This window comes from Artemia franciscana, chromosome 12 (assembly GCF_032884065.1).
Source record: "Artemia franciscana chromosome 12, ASM3288406v1, whole genome shotgun sequence".
Taxonomy (NCBI): domain Eukaryota; kingdom Metazoa; phylum Arthropoda; class Branchiopoda; order Anostraca; family Artemiidae; genus Artemia; species Artemia franciscana.
Genome location: NC_088874.1, coordinates 21,494,146 through 21,516,031, shown reverse-complemented (window position 1 = coordinate 21,516,031; position 21,886 = coordinate 21,494,146). Strand labels below are relative to the sequence as shown.

At 36.0% G+C, this 21,886-nt stretch overlaps 1 protein-coding gene and 1 long non-coding RNA gene across 5 annotated transcripts in view; one reads left to right on the top strand and one right to left on the bottom strand.

Annotated features, from left to right (window-relative positions):
• Positions 1 to 580: 580 nt before the first annotated feature.
• Positions 581 to 21,886, top strand: part of LOC136033839 (myosin light chain kinase, smooth muscle-like) — a 116,027-nt gene continuing 94,721 nt past the window's right edge. The window contains exons 1-2 of one of the 4 annotated variants that reach the window (XM_065714787.1): positions 581 to 759; positions 7,585 to 7,836. In XM_065714787.1, the coding sequence (XP_065570859.1) occupies positions 7,683 to 7,836 (154 nt within the window). In that variant the 5' untranslated portion in view covers positions 581 to 759; positions 7,585 to 7,682. Of the gene's footprint in view, positions 871 to 7,584; positions 7,837 to 21,886 lie in introns of all 4 variants that reach the window. The other 3 variants (XM_065714784.1, XM_065714786.1, XM_065714785.1) reach the window with 3 other exon arrangements.
• The window catches only part of LOC136033843 (uncharacterized), a 32,632-nt gene continuing 11,871 nt past the window's right edge, over positions 1,126 to 21,886 (bottom strand). Inside the window, exons 2-3 of the long non-coding RNA XR_010619035.1 lie at positions 21,341 to 21,386; positions 1,126 to 1,340 (exon numbers count right to left, since the gene is read on the bottom strand). This is a non-coding gene — a long non-coding RNA (uncharacterized LOC136033843). The remainder of the gene's footprint in view (positions 1,341 to 21,340; positions 21,387 to 21,886) is intronic.

Sequence of the window (21,886 nt, the reverse complement as noted above, 5' to 3'; positions counted from 1 at the left end):
TTTTAGTGATTTTTCTATTTTTGTTCCTCGAATTGGGAGTTGGAGTTCTTGCTATCACAATTTTGTTTGTTGCGTCATTGACGCCAACAATTTTCTGTTACCGAACAGACAGAACCGGACTTAGGTTTTTTTTAAGGGGTGTGTAGACTTTATCACCCCCTGCTGCACTATCATTACTGTAAATATTATAATTTTTGCCCCAAAATATTACAATTCAAGCTTCGTGCGTGGCGCTTAGGGCACTTGCCTCCTCTAGCCCCCCCCACTCACCACTAGATCCGGCCCTGCACACAGAAATACATTTTTTAATATAAATTGTTCTTAGCATTTTTTTTTTACAACAACGGAAGCAACAACAGAAGCACCCATAAAAAATCTGGGTGATAAATTCCTTGCTTTGCGTAAAAGGGTAATTTCTGCTCGTCTTAGGTGTGCTTAGAAAAAAATTCTCTTCATTAGAACAAAGACGCTTAGTTGAATGTCTTTTTAGATATCCCAGCCAAGTTCCGTTGAATTAAATTGTAATTGCGCATCCATCTACTACAAAAGTGTATCTGTAATCCCAAAACGCATTTTATTGGATGCAAATATTTCTTTGACAAGTGCCTATACTAGTTGTTCCAAGTGATGCTGTTTCGCTGTCTTTTATTTAGTTCCCAATGAGTACTTGATGCAACGATAGTTGAGAAATAGTGATCTGAAGATAAGATAGTGTCGATTCCAAATGATATGAGTTAGGCAGTTGTTGTTTGGCAGACTGTTAGTGAGTTTGTTTTGTTTCATTAGCAGGTTTCGAATTTTAAGGTAGCTTCGTTAATTTGAAAAACACAAGACTGATTTTACTTGTGAGCTCAAAAATGACCTTAAAGGGTATGTTCCAGAACTCAACTATCATTAATGATTCGTTATTATCTTCAGCCTATAACGTCAGAAAATGCCATGTTTAGCCCTTAAAATGCGTATGATAAATAAAAGGGGCTAGTATTGTATTATGTTCTCCACTTATTGTCATACAAATCGTATCTAAGTTTTTGATAATTGTTGTCTTTGAACGGAAATAATAGTAAATAAATAAATTTCATTAGTTATAATTAATATTAGATAAAATTAGTTTATAGACCATACCCTAAGTCCGCAGCGTCATTTGCACTATCATTGAGGATACTCACAGGGTTGCTTAACGCTTACTAAGTTTCGGTAGCAGGTTTCAAAAGCCGTTATGTCATCCACAAATTTCCATTTGTCGCAAAATTCCTTAGCGAAGCTGTTTATTGTAATAGAAAAAAGGAGGGGACCTTGGAGAGTACCTTAGAGTACCTCCATTGTGGACAGGGAGCCAACTGGAATAGTAATAAATTTTCATTAGTTAAAATTAGTTTATAGGCCATACCCTTTATTTTTGCTGCTAGCACTTAGGCGAACATTGCTGAACATTTAATATAGAAATAATGTAGACTAATAAAACGGAATTACGAGTTATATGAATAATAAATAAAAGCAATCATGCTAATAGATGATTAATACCGATAATAATAATTTTGGTAAATATTTCGTTGTTCGTATTATTGACTTACGAATAAAGTGAACACACCTCTTGATGCCTTTTTTTAAAGCTCTTTGCGAATATAATAATCGCTTCTATGGCAAATTTTGTTTGTTTTAAAGGTTAGGTTGTTTTTTTTTCAAGTTTGAAGCCAGTTTTTTAAGCCTTTTTTATGCACAAAAACTAGAAATATTTTGAACATTTTCAAGAGCTCAAAAAGGGCAGGAATTTGACTTAGCGGTAGAAGCGATCATTATATTCGTAAACAGTTTAAAAAAAGGCATCGAATGGTATGTTCACCGCATTCAACTTTACCATAATTTTTTCATCAGTTGTCTTCGAACGGAAGCAATGGCAAATAATTAATTCTTATTAGTGTTAATTGATGTGTGGAGCGTACTCCTTATCTTTTACTGTCATTGCCTAGGGGTAATTAAATTCTTTTGTAATTTTTCTTGCTTTGTAACTTGTAATTTTTTGCTCTAGATGAAATTTTTTTTTCAACGTTGTAACAACACGAAAAAGTCATTTTTCGCACAAAAAACTATAGTTATTTTCCAGATCACATCATTTGGTGGGACCGCAACCCCTCTGCGTTATGACAACCGAGCAACCCAAAAATACAATTATAATTTCTAGATGGTTATGCATTGACCTAAACCTTTTCCAAAAAATATGTAGCTTACGCATATTTTTTTTAAAGGCACACGTAGTGATACACTACAAGAAAAGTTACATGATGAAAAACAGTGTTCCTAAGATTGATGCAAGTTCTAATGCTTTTCGAAAAGGATCCAAGCTGGTATCGAGAAACTAAATCTATTCTACCGGGAGCTTAATTCCTCTATTTCTGATCCTAGAAGGTATTCCTCTATTTCTGATGCTAGCCTAGTAGGTTTCAGAAGTTGACGCCAACTATGAAAGTCGGGAAGTTTGGAATGGTTTAGATGACTTAAAGGGAAATTAGGTGTCAGGATTCAATGGAAACTGTATAAAGGCAGAACTACTTCGATCAACAAAGGAGTCCTGCATGTATTTTCATGAACATTCTGGAAAAATCCCATTTGAAAAAAAAAACATGCAAGTAGTCACAGCGGGATTTACGTAATTGGTAGGTGTCCGTGATTCCCAGCCAATCACTGATCTAATGGATCTGATGGCGTTTTGTCGAAAGAGTATAAAGTCATGTTGTGTCCATTGACGCACTGTTTTTCCTTATCCGGGAAAAATCTAAATGCCTCTTTTTCAGTATTTGGCAAATCTCAAATTTTGATTTTAACGTCCATGGTCTGACACTGTTCTACCAAAAGTTTGTGGTAATGAACTGTAACCAAGGAGCGACGCGGCTACTCTAAAAAACAAAATTTTTATACCAATAAATTTTTATACCAATAGATATAGCAAAAGAATTGGTCCATTGTGCTGATTCCATATATATAAGTTTCATTAAGTTTAGCATTACCTACCAATGGCTATGAGCTTGAGAAAATGTGCCTTTGTTTTGAAGAAGGAAGGAAACATCCCCTAAATGAAAATCACACCGTCAGATTCAGCATATCAGAGAACATTACTGAAGATGTTTCAAGCTCCTATCTGCAAAAATGTGGAATTTTGTTTTTTTTGCCAGCAGAAAGTTTACGGAGCGTGTTTAATTGTTTTTTGTTGTTTTTTACCCCCAGAGGTGATCGCATCGACCCAGTGGGCCTAGAACATCGGGAGAAGGCTCGTTCGAACGGAAATTAAAAGTTCTAGTAGACTATACTTTTTAAGCGACCAAAAAGATTAGAGGGCAACTAGGGCCCCTCCCACGCCACTTTTTTTCGCAAAATCGTCTGATCAAAATTCTGAGATAGCTATCTTGTTCAGGATAATTGAAAGATAACTATGTCTTTGAAGACAATATAACCCCCCGTAGCCCTTGGTGAAAGATCTGTAAGTTCTAAAATTTGCCCATTGTTTCCGTATTTCATTGGTTATTGGGAAGTATGGATTATTTTATCGGATTGGGAAGGGAAGACGAATTTTCTGCTGGAGGGATTTTACACGGGGAGAATTTTCCGTGGAGAGGGAAGTTTCAAGGGGATGAACTTTTCAGGAGAATTTTACACCGAGGGAATTTGCCCGAATATCTATTCGATGTCTTGCTGTCTCTTTACCGACTCAATTTTACTCGTTGATATGTTAAGGTAATTGTCATGGGTAAACTTTCACTGGGATTGAATTATCAAGACGATATTCTCGTGGGGGTGTGGATTTTATCGTGGAGATGGGCCAGATTTCCTGGCATTATTTAAAAAACCACAAGAAACTAAATAAAAAACCAGTTGTTTCAACTGAAAGTAAGGACTAACATTAAAACTTAAAGCGAACAGAAACGATTACATATATGAGGGGTTTTCCCCCTCCTCAACACCTCGCTCTTTACGCTAAAGTTTGAATGTTGTGCCAGTTCTTTAAAAATGACCCCCTGAAACACAAGGGTCGTTTTAGTAGAACAATAAGAAACTTCTTTAAAAGTACCGGAAAACTTTAGCGTGAAGAGCGGGGTATTGAGGAGCGGACAACCCCTCTCATATACATATTAATTTCTGTTCGTTTTAAGTTTTAATGTTGCTCCTTATTTTCAGTTAAAAAAACTTGTTTTTTTTATTCGATTTCAATACAGATCGCAAACTAGATGAATTTCATTCATAGTCATAAAAACCGGTTCTGCTTAAATGAAGCACGTGAGTGTTGGCGGTGTAATAAGAACCAACAATTCCAAAAATACATAAGTACCAACAATTCCAAGATGCACCAACGATTAACAATTCCAAGAGAAAACCGGTTCTACTTAAATGAAGCACTTGAGTGTTGGTGGTGTAATAAGTACCAATAGTACATAAGTACCCACAATTCCAACAATACATAAGTACCAACAATTCCAAGATGTTACATGAGACAATTACAATTTTCTCTCAAGTACTTCTACTATCAGAATTAGAGTCTGAATTGCCAGGAGTGTTATGAAAGTACTACTTTTAGAACGTTTTAATGGAATTAGTGCTTTTTGAATACTTTCTATGAAAGTAATACTTTTTAATACTATTTTATGGATGTGGTACTTTGTTTTAGATCGTGTGTCGTCTCCAACTTCCTGATTTTTGCGACCTTTTTCATCAACTATAAATAAGTCAAATTTCTGGTTCAAACTTGATCGAGTTCAAGATTTCAGCAAACTTTTCATGAAATTTGGCAGGCGTATCAGGGATCAGACCAGATTAAATTAGGAATGGTCATTTCCCTGATTCGACCATCTGGGGGGGGGGAGGGAGTGGGGGGGACGGTTAATTCGGAAAAATTAGAAAAATGAGGTATTTTTGAATTACGAACGGATCAGATCTTATGAAATTTTATATTTAGAAGGATATTGTGTCTCAGAGCTCTTATTTAACTCAGGTCTCTTTTTTTAAATGCCGACTGGATCCGGCAACATTGGGGGGAGTTGGAGGGGGAACCTGAAATCTTGGAAAACGCTTAGAGTGGAGAGATCGGGATGAGACTTGGTGGGAAAAATAAGTACAAGTCCTAGATACGTGATTTAAATAACTGGAACGGATCCGCTGTCTTTGGGGGAGTGGCTGGGGGGGGGGGGTTAATTCGGGAAAATTTCAAACTTTTCCAAGATTTCAGATTTTCAGTAGAGAAGTACGGTAAGAAAAACTATAAAAAAAATTAAATTTTCACCCTAAATATTTCCTGATTTATGTAGGGTAAGAAAAATTACAAAAATTTAATTTTGATCCTAAATATTTCTAAATTTATTGCTCTTTAGAAATTCTTCTGCCGTATGTTCCTTTTTTTGCTTAATATTCCGGGGTTTTAATTTTCCATAGTTTTCAATTTTTCTTGGGTGGCATTTTTCATGGGCTCAGTCGTCCACAGGTTCAATTAAAAAAAAAAAAAAAAAAAAAACTTAAAAAGCAGCTTCAAATTCTAGAGAGGAATCCCGATAACATCATATCTGCATTTTTTAGTCAAGCATGATCGTAAAATGGCTGACTTTTTAAGAAAATGAATAATATTATGGAATTTTGACAGACCTAATGGACTCTACTGTAGCTACTCTTGTGAATGTGTTTATACGATAATTCTTTGTTTCCCTATAAAAATTGCAAAAGTGTAGACTAAAAGTCTAAAAAAGCTCAAACTAAGAGGCGATCCGGTTATTGGTTATATGATATCAGCTCAAACTTAGTGAAGAAGCAACATACAAACCGTGGTAAGAGACGTAATTATTCATGTGTGACATGTATATTGTAAAAAATTATTATTTGTCAGCTTCAGTTGATAAAAGTAGCAACTTTTGGTTTCTGTTATACTCTACAATTGTTATAGTAGAAATATAATTTACATATTGTTTTGGTACTTGTCTGTTAGCCAGTACACACTCGAGAATTTGGATCTGCAGGTACGGGTTCGAAACAACTGAGACGCTTGGGAGATGGATAGGATATATATAATTTGTGATATATACTTGCGCAATAAGGGGATGGGAGGGTGGGTTAAATATTGCGGACTGCATGCAAAATGTAACCAAACCTTACCAAAATACCAACTAAGTATTTATTAAAATATAGCTACAATGTAGTTTTCCACTGAGCCAAAGCTAATTGTTTCCGTCCTCAAACAGCAATAAACTAGTTATTTTCTGATTTTATGGTTCCAAATTCTCGAGTGTGTACTGGCTAACAGATAAGTACCACTTTTTTTTTTATAGAGGTGTATTTCACCTCTATACTTTCTTCGGAGTGAAATACTCCGAAGTGTATTTCAGAGTATCCAAATATGAAAATAAATGTAAACTCAAAAATTCAAAAATAATCTTGCGTGGATTTACAGACCCTCCATTCCCCCCTAGAAAAAACTGTCAAGAATTGTATTTAGCCGGAGAAGCACATAAATTTTTCTAGACTTTTCTGTTTGTTTACTTATTATATATATTTACTATTTACTTACTTATTATATATATATATATATATATATATATATATATATATATATATATATATATATATATATATATATATATATATATATATATATATATATATATATATATATATATATATATATATATATATATATATATATATATATATATATATATATATATATATATATATATATATATATATATATATATATATATATATATATATATATATATATATATATATATATGTCAAACAAATTAACAGCTTTTAGATCATTTAGACTGTAATATGAACTATTATGTAGTTTTATTGTTGAAAACCAACCTTTGGGAGGGGATGGGTCAAGGGATCTTATGGGAAGCAAAAGGTATTAAGTTTAAGAAGTAATTATGCGGGAATGAGAGAGCTCATTTTGGTGTATTTGCATTACACTTCAGAGGAATTACCTTAATATAAGAAACGCTAGTACCCTCCCCCCCCCCTTTTAGAGAAAAGTTCAACATTCTTCTACATTGCATAAATTTTTTAAATAATGCTGCTTTTTCGTGAAAAATTATTATTTCTTCATTAATAGGAAACTGACTCCGCCCCGCCCCAGCCGCACTCCCAGATCAAACATATTTTCTCGAATGAATGGGTAATAAGGAGTAAATATATCTCAATATTTGAGAATTTGAGGGCTTAAGGAGAAATCACACTCTTCAGGCTTGAAGCCCCATATATATGCAACTCTCAAAAGCCATGTGATTTTTTAAGTGGTGAATGGGCGGGGGGCACCAACCCCCCTCATCATAAGATTAGAAACCTTTTTAATGAAGTAGCACTATTTCAGGCAGCACAGGTGTGTGGTTAGGACTATTAAATTAGATGTTGCAATTTGGGTAATAGTTCCATGTTTCATATCTTAGATTTTGTAAGGAAAAGATAGTAATTTTTGTTTAACAGTTTAATTTTATGTGTGTTTTCTCAGAAACTGTGGAATCACAATGCAAATATCAGTTTCAACCTACACTTCAAGTCCATTGAAAGAATAATCGTTTCTTAATTTTGTGTCAATATTTACAGCTCACCTCTTGGGCGCACTTTTGTGATTGCTGCATGACTTGGTCTTTGTCGCGTAGTTTCTAGTCAGAACTATGAAAGTGAACTGATAAAAATTACTGATGGATAATAACATTGAGGACATCAATAAATGGGGACAAGCTTCAGAGTTCTGCTGCGCTGAAGATTTTGTCAAACCACCTAGATTTATCAAGTCTTTGAGGGATATTGCTGTTAGAAAAGGGGATACCGTTGAACTTGAAGTAACAATTGAAGGTAAGAAGCTAATTAACGCGGAAGTTACAGTTTAGTTTCGACGAATTTGTTTGTTTTATTTTAGCTCTTTCAATTTATTACAAAAACTAACCCCGCGTTTAAAATAGATCGTTGTAATTAATTGTAATTACTTACTGAATAAGCGCAATTGTTATGCCCTATCAAAAGCATATTCGAGAACAAAATTAATTTCATTGCGGGATTTGACTTCACCCCTGAAATTTTTATCCGACCCGTACAAACGTAAAAAATACATATAAACAAATTTTCGAGGTATTTTTTATGTTTTTTTTACCCCCCCACCCTTCCGAAGATAACCCCACCAAGAAAAACCCTGGATACGGCCTTCAGTCTACCTTTCCCTCTCTATATCCCTATGTTATTCCTGTAGCATAAAAAATTATAGTTGAAATGAAAAAAAAAAAAAAAAACATCAGCGCCGAGAATTTTGCAGATCCATAGCACCTTTTAATAACGCCTCTAATATAAATATTTTAACGAAAGGTCAACCCCTTTCCACTTCGGAATACATCTCGGCACTCTGAGATGTACATCTCGGAGTGCCACGTGTGTAACAGAGTTCTGCCATACGTGGCACAGTTCCCCATGCGTGGCGCAGTCCCTGCGATGTCTGGCATAGATACACCACGCTTGGCGCATTATCATTACGCTCTGTCTAGTGTACACTATTTCTGGAATTTGGTGACCTCTCGGGTTTTAATTCATCCTGATAGACGAATACACTAAGGATTTTCTATCAAGAAAAGAATAAAGTGTAGCTTATGACTCTTATTATGCTCTGACGCACAATTGACAACTAATTAATTGATCAAGGTTTGAAAAAGCACTTTTGAACACTATTTCATAATCGTAATTGCCTATTCAAACAGTTCGTGGTAACGAACTGTAGTAAGGAGCGACCCGGCTTAATAGTAACCAAAACTCTAGAAAATGGAATCTTGATGCCAATAGCTACATCAAAAGAATTGCATTTTAATGCTGATTTTAAATATATAAGTTTCATCAAGTTTAGTCTTACCCATCGATAAGTTACGAGCCTGAGAAAATTTGCCTTATTTTAGAAAATAGGAGGAATCACCCCCTAAAAGTAATAGAATCTTAACGAAAATAACACCATCAGATTCAGCGTATCAGAGAACCCTGTTGTAGAAGTTTCAAGCTGTTATCTACAAAAATGTGGAATTTTGTATTTTTTGCCAGAAGGCAGAACACGGATGCGTGTTTATTTATTTGTTTGTTTTTTTGGTTCTTTTTCCCAGGGGTGATCGTATCGACCCTCTTGTCCTAGAATGTTGCAAGAGGGCTCATTCTAACGGAAATGAAAAGTTCTAGTGCCCTTTTTAAGTGACCAAAAAAATTGGAGGGCACCTAGGCCCCCCTCTTACGCTAAATATTTTTTCAAAGTCAACGGATAAAAATTCTGAGATAGCCATTTTGTTCAACGTAGTCGGAAAACCTTATAACTATGTCTTTGGGGACGACTTACTCCCCCACAGTCCCCGTGGGAGGGGCTACAAGTTACAAACTTTGACCAGTGCTTACATGTAGTAATGGTTATTGGGAAGTGTACAGACATTTTCAGGGGGATTTTTCGGTTGGGGGGAGGGATTGATCAGAGGGGGACATGTTGGAGGAACTTTCATTGGAGGAATTTGTCATGGGGGAAGAAAATTTCCATGAAGGGAGCGCAGGATTTTCTAGCATTATTTAAAAAACACAATGAGAAATTAAATATGAAAAAGTTTTTTCAACTGGAAGTAAGGAGCAGCATTAAAACTTAAAACGAACAGGAATTATTACGCATATGAATGGCTCACCTCCTCCTAATACCTCGCTCTTTACGCTAAAGTATTTTTAGTAATTTCAACTGTGGGGGAGTAAGTCGTCCCCAAAGACATAGTTATAAGGTTTTTCGACTACGCTGAATAAAATGACTATCTCAGAAATTTGATCCGTTGACTTAGGAAAATAATTAGCGTGGGAGGGGGCCTAGGTGCCCTCCAATTTTTTGGTTACTTAAAAAGGGCACTAGAACTTTTCATTTCCGTTCGACTGAGCTCTCTCGCAAAATTCTAGGACCGCTGGGTCGATACGATCACCCCTGGGGAAAAAACAGAAACAAATAAACACGCATCCGTTAAAACGAACAGAAATTACTTCGTATATGAAAGGGGCTGCTTCCTCATCAACGCCCCGCTCTTTAGGCTAAAGTTTGACTCTTTCTCTCAATTCTTCTTTTTAAAACAGCAAAAAACTTTAGCGTAAAGAGCGGGGCGTTGATGAGGAAGCAGCCCCTTTCATATACGAAGTAATTTCTGTTCGTTTTAAGTTTTAATGCCGTTCCTTACTTTCAGCTGAAAAACCAGTTTTTTTCAGTTTTTTTTTTTATTTAATTTCTGAACGTTTTTGAATCAATGCATGTTTTGATTTTGGCTCTCCGCAGAGGAATAATTAAAACGGAATTTGCATATTTTTTTTTGGCTAAATGGCTTTCTCATAATTTTGATCGAATGATTTTGATAAAAAAGAGCGGGGGAGGAACCCTAGTTGCCCTCCAAATTTTTGGTTAATTAAAAAGGCAACTAGAACTTTTAATTTTTTACGAATCTTTTTATTAGCAAAAGATATAATTGTGTCCCAATTCATTAAGAATGACCCCTGAATCACAAAAGCCGTAGAATAAATAGTTGACATTACTAAAAATACTTTAGCGTAAAGAGCGAGGTATTAGGAGGAGGTGAGCCCCTCATATGGGTAATAATTTCTGTTCGTTTTAAATTTTAATGCTACTCCTTACTTCCAGCTGAAAAAAACTTTTTCATATTTATTTTTTCATTGTTTATTTTTTTAAGTAATGCTAGTTAATCCTGCGCTCCCTTCATGGGAATTTGTTTCCCCCATGACAAATTCCTCGATGGAAAGCTCCCACAGCATATCCCCCTCTTCTCATCCCCTCCCTCCAACCAAAAAATGCTCCTGAAAACGCCTGTACACTTCCCAATAACCATTTCTACATGTAAGCACTGGTCAAAGTTTGTAACTTGTAGCCCCTCCCACGGGGACTGTGGGGGAGTAAGTCGTCCCCAAAGACATCGTTATAAGGTTTTTCGACTACGCTGAATAAAATGGCTATCTCAGAATTTTGATCCGTTGACTTTGGGAAAATAATTAGCGTGGGAGGGGGTCTAGGTGTCCTCCAATTTTTTGGTCACTTAAAAAGGGCACTAGAACTTTTCATTTTCGTTAGAATAAGCCCTCTCGCAACATTTTAGAACAACTGGGTCGATACGGTCACCCCGGGAAAAAAAACAAAAAAACAAATAAACACGCATCCATGATCTGCCTTCTGGCAAAAAATACAAAATTCCACATTTTTGTAGATAACAGCTTGAAACTTCTACATGACTTTTAGGGGGTGTTTCCCCCTATTTTCTAAAATAAGGCAAATTTTCTCAAGGTAAGATGGGTAAGACTAAACTTGATTAAACTTATATATTTGAAATCAGCATAAAAATGCGATTCTTTTGATGTAGCTATTGGTATCATAATTCCATTTTTTAGAGTTTTGGTTACTATTGAGCCGGGTCGCTCCTTACTACAGTTCATTACCACGAACTGGTTGATTGAAAAAAAATACAAAATTCCACCTTTGTGCAGATAGGAGCTTGAAAGTCTACATTAGGGCTCTCTGATACGCTTAATGAGGGTTACTCATTAAGATTTTATGACTTTTAAGGGGAGTTTCCCCCTTTTTACTAAACTAAGGCAAATTTCCTCAGGCTCGTAACTTTTGATGGGTAGGACTAAACTTGATGAAACTTATATATTTAAAATTAGCATAAAAAATCCATTTTTTTGATATATCTATCGAACTGTTTGAAATAAGTTGGAGCTTCTCCCAAATGAAGTGATAACAAAGAGATTTCACAGGCATATGTACATGCTTAAGATCGTTCGACGGGCATTTTCCACGGGATGAGAGAAGAGGCAGTGTTCTAGTTAGTTGGAGCTTAAATGTCCCAAGTTTTACATTCTTCCTGATTCATATTCCCTGTATTTAAGCTTCCTGGGTTAAATAACCATTAGTATTTTTTTTTTTTTTTAGTATGAATCAATTGATTGATTCTTTAATCTTCCGTGATTCAATCCCAGATTTCGATCAGCCTTTCCTTTGAATCAAGGAGACCCACGGGGTGGCAAGCAAACTAAATAATTTCTGGTGGAGTAGAAGCTTAAAATAATGTTCGTTATTATGGAGAAAAGGGCTCATTCTTGGATGTTGTAGGTATTTTTCAGAATACAAGAAGATTTTATAGTTTAAGCATAATTTTAGTCTTCCGGAGAAATAGAGGATGAGACATGCTTTGTGTGACCTCCTCTGCAGGTGCCATTTAAATTTAGGCATAATTTCGGTTTTCCAGAGGAAAGCTGGGGGGGCATGTTTTTTAACCTCCTCTGCGGGGAGCATTGCGCTTTAAGCATAATTTTGGTCTTTCAGAGGAAAGGAGGGAGGAGAATTTTTTTTGACATCCTCTGCGGGTACCATCGCACTTTAGGCATTGTTTTGGCCTTGCAGAGGAAAGGGGAGAGAGGAATTTCTTTGTTTAATCCCCCTGTGTGGGTGCTATTGCACTTAAGGCATAATTTTGGTCTTCCACGGAAAATAAGGTTGAGAAAATTCTTTGTTTGACCGCCTCTGCGGGTGCCAATGCCGTGGAGCGGTTAGTTTTGTTATTGTTTGAGGCGAAATCCCTTTCCCACTTGTGTTAAAAAACTATTTCACATTGAATTTTGAAGGTTTAACTGGAATCCTTGTTTACGCTTCTAGAAGTATGGTTCTTGTTTATGTCATGCTTAAATTGAGTCTGAGAATTAAAGGTATTCTAAAAGGGTGACCTTTGGAACGTCGTTAAAGCTAAATAATAAAGAAAATACCTAATTATCAACTGTGATGAGAATCAGCCATAATGTCAAACACATTTCTTGCATCAGAATGAATCTTATGATTAATCTACCGTTCTGATAGCCAAGGTGTGAGAAAATCAGCAACGAAATTCAGCCACCTAGTTATGAACAAAGTATAACCTCTGCCTTCTAACAGGGTTTTCTCACACCCCGAACTGGCACCAAACTTATTTCGATAAATTTTGGGATGAGGATATTTTGGAGAAAGGTGAGTGAGGGGGGGTTTGGGGATAGTCTGAATCGGGTAACGTTATCCTTTTTTACTAATAAATAATGTCTTTTTGATTTTGTTGTTTTTGGCATTGTTTAGCCAGTTTTGTTAGGTGTTGTGCTATTTTCTATGATTTTTTTTTTTTTTGGTTTTACGACTCCAAAGTGCGAATTGAGTCCTCCGGGGCTTGTGATAGACATTTTTGGAAATGAAATATCTTATCTTAAGCAGATCTGACTCCACTTCTAAAAAAGATATGCCATGGTTGCCATAGTTGTTGTGTGTTGCATACCGCCCATAAGGACAACTCGGATTTGCTGAGTGTCGGAAATCCGTCGAAGTTGCCGGAAACTTTATTTTCTATCCGTTTAAGACACGCTGGTTGGCAATGGAAAAAGTAGTCAAGAGGCTGCTGGAACACTGGAGTGCCCTGTAAATTAATTTCCATGGCGGGGTCACTGACGATATTCCAACTGCAACGAATGTCTTCGTTGCAGTCAAAAATACTTGGAATTCTTAAACTTTGGTGGCATTACCTGTCTTTGAGGTATATATTACCGGTAGTGAACGAGCTATAACTAAAGTACCAGGGCAGAAATGGTTGGAATTCACTTGATTCTTAAGAAAGTGCGCAAAACCCTACATGAAATTACGTAGATTTTCGTAAAAGAGGAAGTTGTGAACGAAAATGACCTCTTTAAGATTAATGCGCGGCCTCCCAACAATTTCAGATCATATGAAAACACCTATTTTTGACTAATTTTTCATGTGCTCTATGATGAAATGAGTGACGAGACTGATCTCAATCGACAGTAGACATCCATCAAAAATAAGTTTGTCATGTTTTATCAGAGATTATGTGTCGAAACCGTCAGCAGCATTGATTCTGGTGACGAGATTTTGGTTCAGCTGGAATGTGTTGATCTTAAGGTAGCGGCGAGTGACCGGATTCAGAGCTGGGTGGGAATCTGAATTATCTGCGATTCACTGGGCGATGGGATCAAAAAAGAACTAGAAGTATTTTGGCACGAGCTTGGCAAGTACACTAACGTTGTTGACGAATCCATGGTCACTTTACTTCCAAGCTTCATGCAGATCCTTATGTCTTTGGCAAATTCATCCACAGCCGCGGAAAGACAATTTTCTCTTCTGAGGTGGAGTAAAGCACTACTGAGAAAAAAATTGGACCCAGAAACGGAGTCGGCACTCATGTGAGTGAATCAATATGTTCCGGCCCAACGCTAGAAAAATATTTTGTTTTTTTTATTAGGCTGTTGCAATTTTTTTTTATAGTCTAACGTTTTTCAGTGTTTCAGCTAGTTTGTATTGTCAGCTGTTTTATTGTTCAAACAGGAGTTCATATCACTTGAAGCTTCAAACCTCTGCAATTGGGTTTTCTGATATTCTGAAGCTGATTTTGATTAAGATCACCTGATGTTAAGGTCACCTGGAATTTGCCTGATGGTAAATTTTCTAGGTTTGTAGCCTTTGATGGGTAACATTAAACTTGATAAATTTTATATATTTTTAATAAGCATTAAAATTTGATTCTTACGCTGTATCTATTGTTATCAAGACTCTGTTTCTAAGAGTTTGGTTATTAGTGAGAAGCGCCTTAATCATTTGGCAGTGAGAAGAAAGAGCAGGACTGTTTTTATGATCCAGTGGCTATTTTTGGTTCACACAGATGCAGTACCAAAATAATGAATGCGTTTCGGTTTTCAAAAGTCATGTTTCCTCGTCAAATCTGTGCTCACTACGACGACGACACCGGATGTTTTTACTTAACGCGACCTAGTTGTCGAAAGGCAGCACCGCAAGCGAGGCAAAGAGTTGGAAGCAGTACTTTTTGTTCATTTCGGCAATATGCTTGCCAAGGATTTTTTTCCTTAAGCTGGTGGAAATCGTGCTTAGTGACTGCATTAGAACTGTGCATAAAATATTACTTAAAATTATTCAAGACTATAGATAACAATAGAAGGAAACTTGATAAACTGATTAACAGAAAGATGTTGCGCATCATAAAGTAAGAATTTCATTGTTTTGGTGTTTCTTTTAGTTTTCTATATATGCTAGGACTATATATGAGATCATCAGCAAAAAAGGGTGAGAAGCATAGTCAGAAACGGGAATATGATATTCGAAAAGAGAATAAAATATGGAGTCAAAGGGTACTGCTTTTATTCTATCCAGATGTTTCTTTCTTAGACTGTTTCCTAAAATAGAATTCTACCATACCCTGGCTTTCCCAGTAGCATAAGCGTTTTGTGTTTTGCTTTTTAATGATACCTGTCTTTTTCGACATGCTTTATGTAAAATCATCCGCGCCAGTGCGGATGATGTGTGTGATGTGCTGAAGAGTAATTTTCAGACGGAATCGTCCACAAAAATTTTGTGGCAGATTTTAAACTAGCCAGAAGATACTATGTTTATACTTTTGATATTACTTCTACGGTTACTGTGACTAATGACACTAAAGGGCATTAAGTTGAAACGTTTAGGGAGAGTTTCAATTAAACAAAACAACTATACACAAGCAAGTACTAAAAGGGCATATAAGCAATATCATAGGCAGCGCTGCTTTATCACAGCAAATAATATCATTTATATTTTAAAGGAGCTAATTTCGATGGCAATTAAAAATTTAAAAATACTCCTTAGCACACTTTCTTTTGAGAAAAGACTTGTTTTATTTAATTTTTCATGGTTTTTTAGGTCATGGTGGCATCCCCTCCCCCTGTGTGGAAAGCACGGATGCACGGATTTCAGTGGATGCACGGTCCAACCGTTTCATCTAATAAAATGTCTCTCTTCGGACTGATCACAGTTCTTATAATTTTGCTTCCACTCCAAATGAATTGATTATGTTTTATTTTTCTATGTTTGCATTCAAAATGCTCATCCTGCTTTATTTTCATAGCGAAGAGAAAAGTAGCACGGAGATAAAAGTATATTTGACATCACATAGCTATGGAGACGAATGTTCATTTTTTTTTTACCTCGAGTTCAATGAGCTTAAGACGATGGATTGTCAAACAGTTCGTGGTAACGAACTGTAGTAGGTAGCGACCCGGTTCAATAGTAACCAAAACTCTAAAAAACGGAATCTTGATACCAATAGCTACATCAAAAGAATCACATTTTAATGCTGATTTTAAATATATCAGTTTTATGAAGTGTAGTCTTACCCTCAAAAGTTACGAGCCTGAGAAAATTTGCCTTATTTTAGAAAATAGGGGGAAACACCCCCTAAAAGTCATTGAATCTTAACGAAAATGACTCCATCAGATTCAGTGTATTAGAGAACCCTATTGTAGAAGTTTCAAGCTCCTATCTACAAAAATGTGGAATTTTGAATTTTTTGCCAGAAGGCAGATCACGGATGTGTGTTTTTTTGTTTGTTTGTTTTGTTTTTCCCAGGGGTGACCGTGTCGACCCAGTGGTCCTAGAATGTTGCGAGAGGGCTCATTCTAACGGAAATGAAAAGTTCTATTGCCCTTTTTTTAAGTGACCAAAGGATTGGAGGGCACCTAGGCCCCATCCCACGCTAATTATTTTCCCAAAGTCAAAGGATCAAAATTCTGAGATAGCCATTTTATTCAGCGTAGTCAAAAAACCTTATAACTATGTCTTTCAGGACGACTTACTCCCCCAAGTCCCCGTGAGAGGGGCTACAAGTTACAAACTTTGACCAGTGCTTACATATAGTAATGGTTATTGGGAAGTGTACATACGATTTTAGGGGGATTTTTTGGTAGGGGGCAGGGGTTGAGAAGAGAGGGCTATGCTGGGGAACTTTCCATCGATGAATTTCTCATGGGGGAAGAAAAATTTCCGTGAAGGTAGCGCAGGATTTTCTAGCATTATTTAAAAAAATGAAAAAATAAATATGAAAAAGCTTTTTTCAACTGGAAGTGAGGAGCAGCGTTAAAACTTAAAACGAACAAAAATTATTATGCATATGAGGGGCTCACCTCCTCCTAATACCTTGCTCTTTACGCTAAAGTCTTTTTAGTAATTTTAACTATTTATTCTACAGCTTTTTTGGTTCAAAGGTCATTTTTAACGAATTGGGACAAAATTTAAGCTTTAGTGTAAAGAGCGAGCTACTGACGAGGGGGTGAACCCCCTCATATATGTAATGAAAACATGAGAATACAAACGTTCGCTACGTAAGCTAATTTATAAGTTACTTATATCTTTTACTATCAAAAACATTCGTAAAAAAATTAAAAGTTCTAGTTGCCTTTTTAAGTAACCAAAAAATCGGAGGGCAACTGGGCTCCTCCCCCGCTCCTTTTTTTCTCAATATCATTCGATCAAAACTATGAGAAAGCCATTCAGCCAAAGAAATTTTTTTAATTATTCCTCTGCGGAGAGCCAAAATCAAAACACGCATTGATTCAAAAATGTTCAGAAATTAAATAAAAAAAAAAGTTTTTTTAAGTGAAAGTAAGAAGCGACATTAAAACTGAAAACAAACAGAAATTACTTTGTATATGAAAGGGGATGCTTCCTCATCAACGCCCTTCTCTTTACGCTAAAGTTTTGTAGTGTTTTAAAAAGTAGAGTTGAGAGAAAAAGTCAAATTTTAGACCCAATTTTAAACCCTCCATGAAAATCCCTTCCCACAAGGGAAAACTCCTCCTTGAAAAGTTCTTTCCCCGAAAAATTTCTTCCGGTCAATTCCATCCTCGCTGAAAATCCCCCCCCCACCCCGTAAAATTTCGTGCCGAAGATTTAACATGAAAAATTTTCCTTAGCACACTTTCATTTGAAAAGACTTTAAGTCCTAATGGTTTTTCCGATCGCTCCCAAAAATTCACTTTTGAATGTGGGGAACATCCCCACATTCAAAAGTGAATAGGCAAAGACAATGTAAGACAAATAGAAAGAATTTGGTATAGAAATTCTATCAAATCTTCCGAGCATAAAATTTCCCCTGGAAAGTTTAACCCAAAAATCTCCCTCCACACGGAAATTTATCAACATGGAAACCATATCCCAAGCACAAAATCTCCCCTCTACAAAAATGTCTGTATGCTTCCTAATAACAAATACTATATGTAAAAAGGGCAAATTTTATTAATTAAAGTCGTATCCACGGAGGCTGTGGGGGGGGGGGGTTCATTTTATATCCAAACGCATAATTTTTTGGACTTTTCAATTATACTAAACAAAATGGCTTTCTCAAAGTTTTTATCGGTAGACTTTGGGAAAAAGGGGGCGTGGGAGAGGCTAGTTGCCCTCCAATCCTTTTAGTCACTTAAAAAGGGCACTAGAAATTTTAATTTACATTCAAATGAGCCCTCTCCCGATGTTCTATGACTATTAGTTACAAACGGTTACCATTATGGAAAAGAATAAAAAACAACAACAAATAAACACGCATCCGTGATCTTTCTTTTGACAAAAAATATAAAATTCCACATTTTTCCAGATAGGAGCTTGAAACCTCTACAGTAGGGTTCATTGATACGCCGAATTTCAAGGTGCATTTCATTATGATTCCTTGACTTTTAGGGGGTGTTTTCCCCCTTTTTCAAAAATCAGACAAATTTACTCAAACTGTCAGCCTTTTATGGGTAGCCTAAAGCTACTTGATGTATTTACTGATATAAAAATTTGTTTTTTTAGTGTTTCGATTGCTATCAAGCCATGTCGCTCCTTACTTACAGTTCTTTACCGCGAACTGTCTGATTAAGCACAATAAAAAATTCCAATTACAAGTAAGGAGCAACAACATTAACACTCAAAACGAACATAAATTATTCCAATATGAGGAGGTGGCCCCCTTCTTCAACCCTCGCTATTTATGCTAAAGTCTTAACGTTCTTTAAAAATACTTCTTCTTCAAATTCAACAGGCCTTGTGTTTGAGCAGTCTTTCTTAAATAATCATGACCAAATGTCAAACTTTGGCGTAAAGAACGGGAATAGAGGAAGGGGAGCCCCCAAGGAAGGGGATCCGCCCTCAAATACAGAATGATTTATGTTGGTTTTAAGTTTTAAAGTTGCTGCTTACTTTCAGTTGAAAAAATTTGGTTTTATTTAATTTCTGATCGCTTATCAGATCAGACCAGGAAATCCCCCCTCTATTGTTTAAAATTTCCCCTGAAAAATTTCCCTTCGAAACTTTTGTGAATACACCTTCAGAGGAAAAAAAAAAGGTAAATTTCCGTACATTTCCAGGAGTCCTCTCCCCAGGGAATACGGAGGGTTATGAAATACTCAACGGCATTATGTAATACCATTATGGAAAAGAATAAAAAAAAACAACAAATAAATAAACACGCATCCGTGATCTTTCTTTTGACAACAAATATAAAATTCCACATTTTTCAGAGATAGGAGCTTGAAACCTCTACAGTAGGGCTCTTTGATACGCTGAATTTGAAGGTGCGTTTCATTATGATTCCTTGACTTTTAGGGGGGGGGTTTCCCCCTTTTTCGATAATCAGGCAAATTTATTCAAACTATCTGCCTTTTATGGGTAGCATAAAACTACTTGATATATTTACTCATGTAAAAATTCCTTTTTTTAAGAGTTTCGATTACTATCGAGCCATGTCGCTCCTTACTTACAGTTCCTTACCACGAACTGTTTGATTAATCACAATGAAAAAATTCCAATTACAAGTAAGTAGCAACATTAACACTCGAAACGAACAGAAATTATTCCAATATGAGAAGGTGGCCCCCTTCTTCAACCCTCGCTATTTATGCTAAAGTCTTAACGTTCTTTGAAAATACATCTTCTTCAAATTCAACAGGCCTTGTGTTTGAGCAGTCTTTCTTAAAGAATTATAACCAAATGTCAAACTTTAGCGTAAAGAATGGTAATAGAGGAAGGGGATCCCCCCTCACATACAAAATGATTTATGTTGGTTTTAAGTTTTAAAGTTGCTGCTTACTTTCAGTGGAAAAAACTTGATTTTTATTTAATTTCTGATCGCTTTTCAGATCATACCAGGAAATCCCCCCTCCGCTGTTTAAAATTTGCCCTGAAAAATTCCTCTTTGAAACTTTTAGGAAATACACCTTCAGAGGAAAATTCTATCCCCCCCCCCCAAAAAAAAGGAAAATTTTCTTAAATTTCCAGGATTCCTCTCCCCAGGGAATATGGGGGGTCATGTAATACCCAAAGGCATCGTTATTGGATCATTCAACTACGGTAAATCAAATGGCTACCTTGAAATTTTGATCGGATGTCTTTGACGAGAAAAGGGATGTGGGAAGGGAGGCTAGTTTTCCTTCAATCATTTGGTTGTTTTAAAGGGGCTCTTAAACTTTTGATTCATTTTGAACGAGACCTCTCCCGACCTTTTATGATGTTTGGTTCAACACGATCATCCCCGGGGAAAAACATTAACAAATAAAAAACACATCCGTGATCCTTCTTCTGGTAAATAATGCGGAATTCTACATTCGGTAGGTAAGACCTCCAAAACTCATGATGTCTCATGTCTCAAGTAGCTTGTGGACCATGAATATTTCAGACGCACTTGCTTAAAATATAACCAATTTTGTTATTATTGTTGGAAATCATACATTTGTTCAGGGCCGGAGTCATATTTCATTATATTATCCTTCATACTTAGACTGAGTTCACCTCTTACTCTTGATAAAACCTTGAAAAATTCCGTAAAATATCAATACATTTTTTTGTTATAAGTATACGCAAACGTCATCATCATCAATCATTTTATTAATACTAAAACACTAATACAAACGTAAAAAATTTTTAGGCCCAAAAAGCTTTGCTTGTTATGGGTCATACAATACTATAACAAAGCGCTAAAAGAACCATTAATAATACCCTAAATCCAACAATACATATGAAATAAAGATGAAGGCGAATAAACATTAGCATACAGTAAAAAATGGTAGTAATTATAATAATAGAAATAAATAGAAAAAAAGAAAGTAGACAAAAAGTAAAGACCATGTTGACATTAGAAGATGTGATGCAAAAGTAGAACAAAAAGACAAATAGACAATGACTTTAAAAGTTAGGAAGATTCCTAAATAATCCTAAAAAGAATAAGAGAGAAATATATCAGTTGGGAAAATTCTAAAAAGGAGAAACAATAGGAAACGAGAAATCAGGGAAAATAAAAAAGGAGAGAGAGAAATTACTAAGCTGGAAAGACACGAAGAAAAAATGCCTTTGCAGAAAGAAATAGAGGGACATCCGGAGGGATGGATAGAATTAATTGATAAATAGGAGACCACTGGACTGTTGTACAAGATAGTTTGGGTAAAATAAATCTGCGAGGATAACTACGTAAATAAGAGGAGTACCTACCTGAGCAAGTCCGTGAAAAATTGATGCATAGGGGGTGGAAGTATACCTAGAAAAGCAGAATGCTCTAAATAAAGTTTACTTTTACCCAAAATACGATCCAGCGAGATATTCTAGCATCATTATAAGAATCAGAGAAAGAGTGAAACTGAGGGAGAAAAAAAGCAGCCTTCACTGCCCGATTTTGGGCTCTTTGGAGCGAGCAGAAAAGAGATTTATTACTACTACCTAGACAGAGCAGCAATAAGAAAGGTAATTAAAAATAAAAGCATAATAATGAGAAAGCATAACATCTGGGGGAAGAAATGAGTTAACCTGGTGCAGCTTTGAAGACAGGCGGACGATGAGGGGACGGGTGTGAGTTATATGCGGTTTAAAGAAAACAAAACAGTTAAGATACACACCAAGAAATTTCACCATAGTAGCTTGTGGTCTAATATCGCTCCCATAAGTCTGGTTGTTTGGATCATGTTCTCTTTCAAATGGTAAGGGTTCTGAAATTGACAGTGACACTCTTCTGGCTGTTAAGAGCCATACCATTTAATCAGC